Genomic DNA, 14256 nt, shown 5'->3' on the forward strand with positions numbered 1-14256 from the left:
GGGCAATTCTCCTGCCTCAGCCTCCTGAGTAGCTGGGCATGGTGGTGCGTGCCTGTAATCCCAGCTACTCAGGAGGCTGAGGCAGGAGAATTGCCTGAACCCAGGAGGCGGAGGTTGCGGTGAGCTGAGATCGCGCCATTGCACTCCAGCCTGGGTAACATGAGTGAAACTCTGTCTCCAAAAAAAAAAAAACAAAACAAAACAAAACAAATGAACAGAGCATGAGAAACCTGTGGAGCTTAATCAGACATACATCTACATTCATGCCATTGCAGTCCTGGAGGGAGAGGAAAAAAAGAACGGAGGTGAAAAAGTACTCAAATATAGTGGCTGAAAACTTGTCAAATTTGGCGAGACATAAACTTAAGTAAGATTCAAAAACCTGACCAAAGCCCAAACAGGATAAACCCAAAGAAATCCATGCCAAAACACATCACAATTAAACCTCTAAAAGCTAAACCAAGAGAAAAATCTTGAAAGTAGCCAAAGCATAATGACATTGTATCCATAAAGGGAAAACAAAAGATCCTGATTTAATAAGGAATAAAGGCAGTTCATTAGATGCAGAGCTAACCCTGATTTAATACTTTGCCCATTTATTATGAAGAAGACTTCATAAAAACATTTAAGCCAGAAAATAAGTTTCTTGGTTAACGGTCATTGTGCTACAAGGCTGTGGTTCTGCCACATCACAGCAATAGCACTATAATAAACCTCATAAACACAGGTGGAGCCTACCATACACCTTTCTATCTCAAGACAGGTGGACAGGACAATCCTTCAATTCAAATAACCAATCAAGTACTTATTAAATATTTATAAGGCATCAAATCCTATGTTATTTGCTGCATGGAAAGAAACAGACTAAAGAAAACTTTGGGGTTTTTTTTAGGTTTTTTTTGGGTTTCCTTGAGACCAGATCTTACTTTGTATCACCCAAGCTGGAGTGCAGTGGCACGACCACAGCTGGCTGCAGCCTCCACCTCTTGATTTTCATGCCTTAGCTTCTTGAGTAGCTACTACTACAGGTGTCCACCACCACAACCAAATAATTTTTTTGTATTTTTCGTAGACAAGGTTTCGCCATATTCACCAGACTGGTCTTGAACTCCTGGCCTACCAAGGTGCTGGGATTACACGTGTGAGCCACCATACCCAGCCAAGAAAACGTTTCTTGAATAGAGCTCACAATTATTTTACATTAACAAATATTTACATAAAACAGCATAAAATTAAGTATCTAAAACAAAGAAAGCACCAGTAGTATTTTTAATACGTTAATTTAGCAAACAAAATCCTCAAGAGTAGCAGGCTTTAAAGAAGTAAGTCTAATGGGATGTTTAAGACTTCCTAAATAATTTAACATCAGCAGACAGCTCTATGCTGCTGAGGAAAACCCACTCTCCTAGGAAGTGCTTAATATCTTTAAGCTATTTGAAATTTCAATTATCTGACCATTTTTTATCTGTAAAAATGTGATTTCATATGGTTTCATCAAATACCCGAAATACTAAGATATCTACAACTAACTACATACAAACACAGTATGGAAGAACTCTTCTAGAATGTGGATCTGGAAATTCTTCAAACTGCAATTTTAAGTCTTAAAAATTACCTAAGATTTGGAAGGTACAAAGGAGTGATTAGATGGCATCAAGTCAGTAGGGACAATGAGCAAAGTAAACGAGTAAAGTTGTGGAAGCCCAACACATTCCAGAAACTGACTCAGCTCAAACAAAAATAGGACCTTCAAACACTTTCTAGGAATTCTCAACTATATTTTCTAGCAAGCAGAAATCATTGCAAATTTTTGGAAAGGATGACACAAAAAGAATAGCTAACATTTATATAGGAATGTATTTTGTTTTACAAAGCTATTTTTTACTTGATTACCCCCATTTCTCTGAATGGAAAATTATGGTTAAACATCAAGTGACTCCAGACTCACACGTTTGCTAGTGACAAGAGCCAAAATTCAAATTCAGATCTATAACTCTAGTCACAGTACCTTTCTAGTATTATACCATGAAACGTCTTGAAAACACAATACAGGGCTGGGCGCAGTGGCTCATGTCTGTAATCCCAGCACTTCAGGATGCCAAGGAGGGTGGATCACCTGAGGTCAAGAGTTCGACACCAGCCTGGACAACATGGCAAAACCCCGTCACTACTAAAAATACAAAACTTAGCCAGCCATGGTGGCGTGTGCTGTAATCCCAGCTACTCAGGCGTCTGAGACAGGAGAATCACTTGAATCCAGAAGGCAGAGGTTGCAGTGAGCTGCGATCGTGCCATTACACTCCAGCCTGGGTGACAGAGCAAGACTCCATCTCAAAAAAAAAAAAAAGCTAAGAAAAGAGAATACAGGCCAGGTCTGTACAGGATGCACAGAAGCAAACACACAACCAGAAGCACAGACCATTCCGTGGGAGATATATAAAAATGCACATCTTCCAACTGCTTCAATACACACAGGTAATAGCAATTTATAATGTAACTGGGGAACGCCCTGTTTCAGTTTAAGCCTGCACAATCTACACATCTTATTATCAAAGGGATTTATTTTCAGTCTCCAACTACTATACAGCACAGTTTCACAATAAAAATCTAAAATTACACTGGATATATTCCCTTAAGTAAGGTAAAAGTTAGATATCACTTTCCCTATAATTAAGGGAAATAGCTAAGGATATACATATGCATAATCAATTCCTCCATCTTCAAGTAATAAAAGAAAATTAACGTTTCCTAAATTTTCATTATAGCATCTAGTAGTGAGGACCGGGCGTGATGATTCACACTTGTAATTCCAGCACTTTTGGGAGGCTTAGGCAAGAGGATTGCTTGAGCTAAGTTTGAGACCAGCCTGGGCAACATGGCAAAACCCCAGCTCCACTAAAAATACAAAATTTAGCCAGGCATTGTGGTGCACGCTTGTGGTCTCAGCTATTAAGGAGGCTGAGGCACAAGAATCGCTTGTACCTGAGAGGCAGAGGTTGCAGTGACCCAAGATCATGCCACCATAATACAGCCTGGGAGACAGAACAAGGCCCTTCTTAAAAAAAAGGGAAAGAGGCCGGGCGCGGTGCCTCACGCCTGTAATCCCAGCACTTTGGGAGGCCGAGGCGGGTGGATCACGAGGTCAAGAGATCGAGACCATCCTGGTCAACACGGTGAAAACCCGTCTCTACTAAAAATACAAAAAATTAGCTGGGCATGGTGGCGCGTGCCTGTAATCCCAGCTACTCAGGAGGCTGAGGCAGGAGAATTGCCTGAACCCAGGAGGCGGAGGTTGCGGTGAGCCGAGATCGCGCCATTGCACTCCAGCCTGGGTAACAAGAGCGAAACTCCATCTCAAAAAAAAAAAAAAAAAGGGAAAGAAAGAGAGGAAGGAAGGAAGGAAGGAAGGGAGGGAGGGAGGAAGGGAGGAAGGAAGGGAGGGAGGGAGGGAGGGAGGAAGGAAGGGAGGGAGGGAGGGAGGAAGGAAACATACATCTAATGACAATAATGGAAGGTAGAGTTAAACTTTAGGGAGGATGAGGGCTTGAGAGCTGGTATAACTAAAATACAAAGAGACACACACTTACATTTTTACCTAAATATTTTACTACATATCTACCACTTATTAAGTGACCCATATCAAGGTTAAATCACCCCTTTGTGCTTCCTATTCCAAGCTCTCAGATGGATGTAACAGAGATCATTACATATGTAAAGTGCTTTGTATACCAAAATGTTCAAAAGATATGTAAGCTCTCCTGCACTCCTCACTTTACCGTCACTAAACTTAGATGTCTTTTTCCACTATTCTTAAACAAGCATGATAACCATTTGTCTTAATTGATAATGTTTTCTCTAACAGGGTCCTATATAGAGTTTTTAAAAGTACTGAGAGCTTCAATGCAGGTCTACAATCCCTAGCCACAATTCTGAGAAAGCTCTGAAAACAGAAAGTGTATTCCTAAGCTATCTGGCCACAAAATGTGGCATGACCTAAACTATGATTATTAAGAAGACAAACCTGGACAGTCTATATACCATGTACTTATTCCACTAAATGTGAATACTGCTACTTTTTGCTGTAAAAATACTAATGTGTTTGGTTCAATAATGCTCCTTCAAACCCTCCCAAGGGTGATAGAGATATTAATATATAATAACATTATATGCAGTGTATTTCCTTTTCAAAATCCAAAATCTCAATTCCAAAATACAGATGTGCCACTATGGCAACCCCCCCCAAAAAAAAAAACTTCCAATAATAGCATGCGACCTGACACTAATTAGACATTCTCTTCTCATTTTATCACACAACACACTCTGCTCCTTAAACCTGAAAGCAAACCCTGAGGCTAGCTTTATTTCAATATGTGAGTTATGATTTCTAAAGTTATTTTCCAGAAAACCTGGACTTTGGTCTCAGATTGTCCTCTAATTATTTACATACCTTCTTGCACATCTCTAGGACTCAATTTCCTTATAGATAAAAATCAAGTAAACCAGCTAGAAATGCATCTTCTAGAAAATTAAGATGTAAATAAAGACATCAGAGTGGTCTCAGTACAATCTCAAGTGGTTAGCTAGTGGAAATACTCTTAAGACATCAAATCATAAAGAGTGCCAAGATTTCATAGAAATAAGATAACATCTCCACCGAGTCAACATTGCCTTCCAGTGCTCTTTATAAAAAGCAATAAAGGAAAAAATGATCCACACATGCCACACACCATCCCAACCAAAAAAAATTATTAAGCACTAATGTTTGAATATCAAACTTACTATGACGTTTAAATTCCTTCTGCAGTTTACTGATCTGGTTGCTTTTTATCCTGTTCCCAGATAGAGTTTTCACTTTCTTTGGTTTCAATGTAGTCTTTAGACTGGGTCCAGCCCTTGCATCTACCACCTGGAAGAAAATACTGAATATTTAATAATATTTTTAAAAGGATACCAGGGTATCCCCCTTTCGTTCAGATCCATGCCTATTTGAGAACCAAAGTTTTATACTAAAGAGGATGAGGCTCCATGTGCATCTTTAATCATCACATGAAATAAACGAATAAATATTATTTATCTAGTGAAGTTTTCAAAAATATTCTTCCTGTAAAGTGGGCAATAGTGGGAGTCTGTTGGAAAAAAATTTAAATAGATTTGTATATGGGATAATCATTAATGGATGACCCAACCAGGTTAAGAATCAAGCCTAAAAACAATTCCATTTCTACAGGATAATGTTTTGCAGTTTACAAAAAGCTTTCCTATATTTTTTATCTTCAGTACAAAGCAGTAAAGGGGCTATTTTTGTTACTCCAATTTTAGACTGAAGGAAAACAAGGCAAAGATAAATTATGCATTTTGCCTTATTTCACCAAGTGAGTAAATGGGTAAGGTGGTAGAAAGGGGAAAAAAACTAGAACCAAGGTCTTCAGGTCTATTCTTTGTTTTTTCACTATACACTTTAATCTCTGAGGTGAGTTACATGACGGCAATAGCATGTTCTCCCACAGTCTAGCCCAGCCATTGCTTTCAGCCCATATGATGCTATTTCTTAGGTATTCATTTACATTTATTATATGCAGATCTCTACCCCATGAAAAAGGAAGGTTGTTATCATCTTCACTGTTATAGCAACAATGCTATCATCAAAGGACAATGTAAGGCTAGTGTGAATAACTATGTGTTATACTTTCTATATATCTCATTCAGTTCTCACAATTGCTCTGTAAGATAGCTATTATCTTTGCACTTCATAAATAAATGTGAACTGCTCAAAGTACACAACTAGTATAAAGGCAAAATTCAAATCCAAGTCTGATTCTAAAACCTATGTGCTCATTAGTACCAACCTGAGTTCAAAGGATCATGTTATACAAAGAGATTTAAGAAAAAGGACTCATATCTAATTAACTCTGGGAATTACTGGGTTAAGCCTAAAAATATGTGAATGCTTACTGTGAATCTCCAAAAGGGGGGTATTGGATACAGCCTTAAGGAAATGCCACAACAGGCTATTCTGTTCTAAAGATGCCAAAATGTTAGGCAATTATATCTGAGCAGCAGCTAGTATTTTTCTTTAAACTTTCCAGACTTTTCTACCCTAGGGATATATTATTTCCTAAATTAGGGGAAATTAATGTTACTTTAAATATAATAGATATAAATGAGAAAAAAGAAAGATGGACTAACGTGATTCCAGTTTTTTTTTGATCCTGCTGGCAACTTCTTCCATCTTTTCACAAGCAGGACACAGGCATTGCAGATGTCTCCTGAACGCGTCTCATGCAATCTGATAAGAAAACAATCAAATCTTTATCAGTCTCCCTTACCTTAAAGAATTCATGCCTTCCTAAAATGCAATTTAAAAAAAAATGTTTGCAGGAAGGGGAGTAACTGAAGAAAATCAGTAGAGGAAATTTTCAGAAATCTAGGAAGAAGACTATGTAAGCACCAAAAAAGATTTTTTCCCTTTTTTGTTCATTAATACGTCTCTTGCACCAGAAATAATATCTACTATATAGCAGAGATTCAATAAATAGTTGTATGTATCAAGTAAAAAAAAAAAAAAAGAATTCATGAAAGCACATTTCTTTTGGGAAAAAAAAACTGTATCTATATATGGTTTACAGATACAGTTTAATCATCCTGGATGATTCTGTTTCTATAGTTTTCTATAGAATATTTCTATAGTATATTCTATAGTATATTTGTTTCTATAGTATATTTCAGAAATAAAGTTAACTTCTAGATCCAACAAACCTATTCCATGTACTGCAATTTGGTTATTTTGAAATGAGAAATGCTTTTAAAATTAAATAGGTCAGGATAGGTGCGGTGGCTCACACCTGTAATCCCAGCACTTTAGAGGCTGAGGCGGGTGGCTACTTGAGGTCAGGAGTTCGAGACCAGCCTGGCCAACATGATGAAACCCTATCTCTACTAAAACTACAAAAATTAGGTGGTGGCTCATGCCTGTAATTCCAGCTACTTGAGAGGCTTAGGCAGGGGAATCGCTTGAACCCAGGAAGCAGAGATCGCAGTGAGCTAAGATCATCACACCACTGCACTCCAGCCCAGACAACAAGAGAAAGACTCCATCTCAAAAAAAAAATAAGTTAAATAGGCTGGTGCGGTGGCTCACGCCTGTAATCTCAGCACAACTGAAGACCAAGGCGGGAAGATCGCTTGAGCGAAGGAGTTCAAGACCATCCTGGGCAATACAAGGAGACCCCATCTCTACTTTAAAATTTTTTTTTTACTTTTAATTTAAAAACTGCTTTTAAAATTAAAGAGTAAAACTCAAGACCTAGAAGAGATTCTGATTATCATGCTTTTAAACGATGCTGTTTAATTAATCTTTCTTGAAATGTGTAAATACATTTCTTTTTAGGTGGGGGTGTGGGGGTGAACAAAATCTCACTCTGTTGCCCAGGCTGGAGTACGGGTGGGATTATGGCTCACTGCAGCCTCAACCTCCCAGGCTCAAGTGATCCTCCCACCTCAGCCTCCCTAGTAGCTGGGACCACAGGCACATACCACCATACCTGGCTAATTTTTCTATTTTTTGTGGAGACAGGGTTTTACCATGCTGCCCAAGGCTGGTCTTCAACTCCTGGCTCAACCGATCTGTCCACCTTGGCTTCCCAAAGTGCTGGGATTACAGGTGCAAGCCACCGCACCCAGCCTGAGTAGATATTTCAAAAGTATCAAAATACTACCCCTTGACAAGTAAAATAATGTGCCATAATATTCCAGTTTCACAGCAAACAAAACCAGAGAGGCATTATAGTTTTAAAAAATGAATATGGCCAGATGAGGTGGCTTATGCCTGTAATCCCAGTGCTTTGGGAGGCTGAGGCAGCCGGGAGGATGAGATCAGCCTGGGCAACATGGCAAAATCCTGTCTCTACAAAAAAATAGAAAAATTAGCAGGGAATGGTAGTCCATGTCTGTAGTCCCAGTTCCTCAGGAGGTTGAGGTAGGAGGATCACCTGAGGCAAGTGAGGTCAAGGCTTCAGTGAGCCATGATAGTGACATTGCACTTCAGCCTGGGTGACAGAGTGAGTTTCTGTCTCAAACAAATGAACAAACGACCGTATGACTGGGTAAGGTGGTGCACACCCATAGTCTCAGCTACTCGGGAGGCTCAGACAAAAGGACCATTTGAGTCCAAAAGTTCAAGGCCGTCATGCAAAATGATCACACCTGTGAACAGCTACTGCACCCCAGCCTACACAACACAGGATGACTGTCTCTTTAAAAAAGAAAAAAAAGGGCCGGGCATGGTGGCTCACGCCTCTAATCCCAGCACTTGGGGAGGCTGAGGCAGTCAGATCACCTGAGGCTGGGAGTTCAAGAGCAGCCTGACCAACATGGTGAAACCCTGTCTCTATTAAAAAAAAACTTAAAAAAAAAAGAAAAAAAAGAATGATTTCCCATGTTAGAAATTACTTTCATCACTTTTTCTTATCAAACATTTGTTGATCATTTATTGTTAATCCTGGACTTTGTAACTATTATGAAGGTTGTCAAAAAGGTCTGTGCCAACCATGCCTTTTTAAATTTTATTTTTATTTTAATATTTTCATTTCCTCAACCTCCCAGGCTCAGGTGGATCTTCTCACTTCAGCCTCCAGAGTAGCTAGGATTACAAGCACAAACTACCACGTCCAGCAAGTTTTTTGTTTGTTTGTTTGTATTTTTTGTAGAGATGGGTTTTGCCATGTTGCCCAGGCTGGTCTCCAGCTCCTGAGCTCAGGTGATCCATCTGTCTCAGTCTCTCTAAGTGCTGGGATTACTGGCATGAGCCACTGCACCTAGTCAAGGGTAATTTCTTTAAAAGCATTTTTAAAAATTAACCACAAAAGGAAGACAACAACAAAAGGGTTTGTCTAGCTACAACTGTAAGGGGCTTCACAATTAACGTGGTAGCTCCTCATAATCTGGAAAAAAGTAGACTGTTGGTATTGTCTGATTCATTTATATAGCAGGTGACTTAAATAGCCTAGATTAGAATAAATGATTTTAATTAATAGCAAATTGTTCCAATCACCTTGCTTACAAATATTTCCGTAGGCTGTGTGTGGTATTTTTTCACTCTAAGAATAGTACAAACATCAGGTGATCTTACCCAAAACAGCTCTGGAAGTCCTTTTCATAGCGTTTACTGTCAGTGAATCGAGAACTGGAGGACTTAGCTCTGCAAATACAGCAGCCCTCTATACTTCGGTACATCTTTGGCTTGTGAAAACCAAACATCTTTTCTTCTGGGCAACAGTCTGTAAAGCCAAGGGAATGACACATCTTTGTTGAGGGCTGTAACAAGGAACCATTAAAGAGTTCTCTGTGCTCCACCCCACCCCCAAGTCACATGGTGTTATATGACCAAGCCAGACAGGCAGCTCAGGGGAAGACCTCCTGGATCTACCTCCATTCTTGGCACTAGCATGGCAAGTGTATAAAACAAAAAAGAAAGGCTTAGTTATTTAAGGAGGACTCTACCACCTCCTGACTCTCCTAACAAACTCACTCTAAAAATGGGGAAGAGGAGGAGCATTTTTTAAATCAGGTTTTTAAGTATGAAATGCTTAAAACATTTCAATCCTGTAAATTGTACAAACAATCCTGTAAAATAATGAAGTCATACACAATCAAGGATGCATCCTAAAATTTAAGACACACCTTTTTATTTTGCACCTTTGCATTAATGTGATTCTCCTCTGGGGAAGTTTTGAGCATTTACCATGACCGCTATTTGATACTAAGCACACAACTAGCTCACTATGCATCAGCCATACCACTCTGCCTAACGGGAATTCAGAGGGGATTTCTTCTGTGATAAGTGGGAAGTTCTAAGCAGCCAAGTTTGGCCCTGAATTGAAACTGCTGAAAGGAAGATGTAAAATTTACAAAAATCCAAGGTTAGAATTTAATAATAATAATTCCATAAATCATGAAGACAAAGAATGAGCTCATGCTGCCTGATCGCTGATCTGCCCCTTAGGTCTTAGAGGTTTCTGGACCTGTTCTACAAGGCTTCATGCCTGAGAGTAGTCACAGTGGGAGGCAAATGTCCCAGAGATGTAGAGTGAAATAAATTGTAGTTCTTCTGTTCAAAGAAAAAAAACATCTCAACATCAAGGAAGGAAGGAAGAAAACAACTCTGGGGCTGATGCAAGTATGTAGCTGGCAGTAAATCTGTACCTTAGGAAAAGTAATTTGGTATACCCAAATCAAGGGCCAGCTTCACCAGAAAATCTGGACTAAGAGAGGTGATGAAAAGGCAATGAATATGGAAACTAAACTCTAATGGACAAGTCCAGAAGATGTGTGTCTGTCTGAGGCTCTAACTACAAATTATCACAACATTATCACATAAAGCAACAATAAAAAGAAAATATATTTAGTGCCCATAGTTTTAGGCATTAACCACAGAAAATTATCAGTTGTTTTAGAAATAAACCGAGATAAGTAAATCTAAAGCTTCAGTACAGTCATGTGTTGCCAACAGTGGGGACATATTCTGAGAAATGCATCACTGGGCATCCTTGTGCAAACATCAGAGTGTCTTCACACAAACCTAGATGGCAACAGCCTACAATATCCCTGGGCTATATGGGATAGCCTACTGTTCCTAGGCAACAAACTTATACAGCATGTGACTGTACTGAATGCCATAGGCAACTGTAATATAATGGTAAGAATCTGTGCATCTAAATATAGAAAAGGTACAAAAAATATGGCATAATCTTTGGGGACCACCATCATTTATGCAGTCTGTGGTTAACCGAAACGTCCTTGTGTGGCATATGGTTGTATTTGTCTTTGGATTATCTTGTCTGATCCCATTCCTTTCCAATTCTGGTTAGTATACTACAGGCAGTATTAATGAAAATGATTCAGAACTAACCAAATATCCAGGCTTTTTATGTGTATTTTTGGATACCGAGGGATTTTGAAATATAATAGAGGTTTTAGAACTTTTAAAGAAAAATATTTTTTAAAACTTTTATTAGCAAATAATTAGCTAAAAACTGAAACTTCCCTTCAAACAGGCTATTGTTAATATAGCGTTCCTCTTCAATGTTCTTGCTGGTGAGAGAGGCAGGCAAAAGAATGAGATGGGGCAAGGAAGAAAACCTTGATACTTTTCAATAATTTAAACAGTTACCTCTAAGAATTGTTTTTTGTTTGTTTGTTTGTTTGTTTTTAGTTGATAATTATTTTAGTTGAATGCTTGGGAATTTGATGGCTTTGAGAGGAAGAAAAATGAGGAAGTACCCTCTACAGTAGTAAGAAAAGGTCTAGAGAGGCCTGTTCAAATGAGGCAGATATTTTTTTCTCAATCCAACAACAAACCCGTATGATAACTGAAAAGAAAATCATGAAGAAAACAGTCACATGTTGCTCTGGAAAAAACAATATCAAATGACAGAAGATTGCAGAAACAAAAAAGCCGAAGAGCAGTTATTGCTTTAATTTGTATATTCCTGTTTCAAGGCAAAATGTAATACAGCTCTCATCCGCATACCGCCCTGCAGTCTTCTCCAAACTCCCCCAACAGCTTGCATTACCATCAAGAAGGTCAGGGAGCAGTTCCTCTAATACCCTCCAGCTTCACCCATAGCCCTTGGAAACTTCAGCGTCTCTTCTCAGCAAGGACAAAAGAAGCAGAGCAAAAAAGGCCAGTTCATTCCATTAATACACAGACCAAATCCAATTATGACAGATAGATTCCTATCTCCACCCTCACAATCTCTTTCCCTTTCCCCATATGAACAAGTCCCCAAAGCTATCAGCATTCAGCTCATCTCTACGATGTGAACTACCTTCACTGAGGTTGGATTTGACCAAGACCCCATAGTTTGTGCCAGTTACCACACTGGCAAGCTGTTAAGGATGTTAGAGTTAGATGTAAATACTGAGGCTTTCTTTTTAATCAGCCAATGATTTTTTTCTGCTGGTGAGGACCTCCACAAAACTTACCCACCAGCCCCTGGCAAGATATTCCATTCAACATCTGAAGAATATTATTCTTAAACATAGGGGAGAATAGGCCGATGTTTTAAGATGTATAATCCATTTTTATATAGCTCCATGACCTTACTTTTCTCCTGACAAAATTCTTCTGCCTGAACACCTGAGAAGGATCTAAATTCTAGGGCTTACCCTCTTCCTAGGCAATGCTCAGTGAGAAATGCAATAAGGTGGCAGACACCTGTCCTTATGCAACACACAAGGAGCATGTGAACCTTTTAATGGATGACAACTTAATAAACCTATTAAGCCTTTTCTGAGCTTATCCCCACACTTAAGAGGCACCTGGGAATCTGCGGCAGCTACACAGGGGTTTCATTTTGGGTTTTGTTTACAGCATCCAACTTAAGCAGTGGTTGGTGTTTAACCATTTTGAGGTTTGGAGAGTCCTGATCTCAACTGAAAGTATTTTCAAAAATCTACAAACCCATTAATGTTTTAAAAAAACAACAAAAACACTACTTAATCTCTGGAGGAAAACCAAGGACAAAAAATGGCCTGTGAAACCAAGTTACATTATATATTTGATAAAGTAGTGAGTGGGCGTGGCATAACTTGATTTTAAACTGGAGATTTGTTTTTTCAAGCAACCCAGTGGTTCTTTAGAATACTGCTTTCCTATCACATTTGTGCAATATTAAATGATTTCTCCAGTAAAATCTATCTTATTTGTTCAAATAACACCAACAGCTATGAAACTTTATGTGATTTTTACCTCTATTCTCATACGCATCATATCACTCGGCACTATGTTTTAAAGAAGAAAGGTAATCTATCTGCTTTCTAATAGATTAACAGTTACAGCTGAGAACAGACCCCATACAATCTCACCCTTAAGCATGTGTTTGGGGGAAAGAAGAGTAAAAGCAAGCTTTGAAATGAAGCCAAAAATCAGGAAAAACTTAAAATACTAATTATGAACTGTCATTTGTCTTCTAAAATCAAATAGTGGTATTGTTGCAAAACTCTGAGTATACTAAAAGCCACTGAATCATACACATTATAAGAGTGAATATTATGGTATATAAGTGAGTGAATTTTATGGTATGTGAATGATCTCAGTAAGCCTGTTTTTTAGATATTTAAAATTAAGAAGGGCCAGGCGCTACACCTATAGTCCCAGTATTGGGAAGCCAAGGTGGGCAGAACACGAGGTCAGAAAATCGAGACCAACCTGGCTAACACGGTGAAACCCTGTCTCTACTCACAATACAAAAAAAAAAAAAATTAGCCAGGCATGGTGGCATGCACCTGTAGTCCCAGCTAACTGGGAGGCTGAGACAGGAGAATTGCTTGAATCCGAGAGGCAGAGGTTGCAGTGAGCTGAAATCGCACCACTGCACTCCAGCCTGGGCAACAGAGCAAGACTCCATCTCAAAAAAAGTGAAAAATAAAATAAATAAAACTGGGTTAGGAATTCACTTGTCTTTATCATCTTTATAAATTCAGCATCTAGGATGCCAGTCTCCTAGTAGGTATGTCAACCCAAATGAGAGACCAAGATAGGAATCTGAATCTCAGTCAAACAAAGTTTATTAGGCCAAGCTTGAGGATGTGCACCCAGGAAGCACAAGTTCCAATAGCTTATAACCTATGTTTCAATGTAGAGTATATGAGGCACGGTATTCATACATTATTTTAAACAGGGGGATACCTGCAGTACAGTGAAGCAGCAATTACATTCCTGTCAATTTGACTGGTATTCAGTGATGTTACACGTAAGGTAAATGTGGCTGAGTGGATAGGAGAGGTTAATAATTGTGTAGGCATCTCAGGGTCTGGCGGAAGGATGATTGATTCCGTCCTGTCCTTGTTCTATATTCGACACATAAGTTTACAACCAGTACCTGTTAGTAAAATAGTTAACAAACTCCAGTTACACATACACAAGGGGTCAGCCTTAGTTAATAGGCTATGGTTTTATTACCCGTATGTCCAAACTGCAGCCATCTTGGCGCACTTTTCTCTTTTCTTCTGACACTATCATCATCATCTACCTGTCTATCTACAACATGTTTTCTTAAGGTCCTTGAAATAGAAAAAACATTTCAAGATGTTTTTCAAGATTTCCGGGGTTACAGTTAAAACATGCCTATTTATGGGCGGTTGTAACACTTATCTGACATAGCTGCCTTTGCATGTACACATTCCTGAGCCAGAACAAATATTTAGAAGAGGCTGTGTCAATTCATTTTTCCTTTTATTTCCACATTTCACCTCTTT

At 38.9% G+C, this 14256-nt stretch overlaps 1 protein-coding gene across 7 annotated transcripts in view; it reads right to left on the reverse strand.

Annotated features, from left to right (window-relative positions):
- SINHCAF (SIN3-HDAC complex associated factor) overlaps positions 1–14256 on the reverse strand; it is a 46566-nt gene that overhangs the window by 9251 nt on the left and 23059 nt on the right. For all 7 annotated transcript variants that reach the window (XM_032248247.1, XM_032248251.1, XM_032248248.1 and 4 more), the window contains 3 exons: positions 9128–9275; positions 6187–6286; positions 4780–4906 (listed from right to left, as the gene is read on the reverse strand). In XM_032248247.1, coding sequence (XP_032104138.1) covers positions 4780–4906; positions 6187–6286; positions 9128–9255 — 355 coding nt within the window. In that variant the 5' untranslated portion in view covers positions 9256–9275. The remainder of the gene's footprint in view (positions 1–4779; positions 4907–6186; positions 6287–9127; positions 9276–14256) is intronic.

Source organism: Sapajus apella, unplaced genomic scaffold (assembly GCF_009761245.1).
Source record: "Sapajus apella isolate SASKATOON/1434 unplaced genomic scaffold, GSC_monkey_1.0 scaffold66, whole genome shotgun sequence".
NCBI lineage: Eukaryota > Metazoa > Chordata > Mammalia > Primates > Cebidae > Sapajus > Sapajus apella.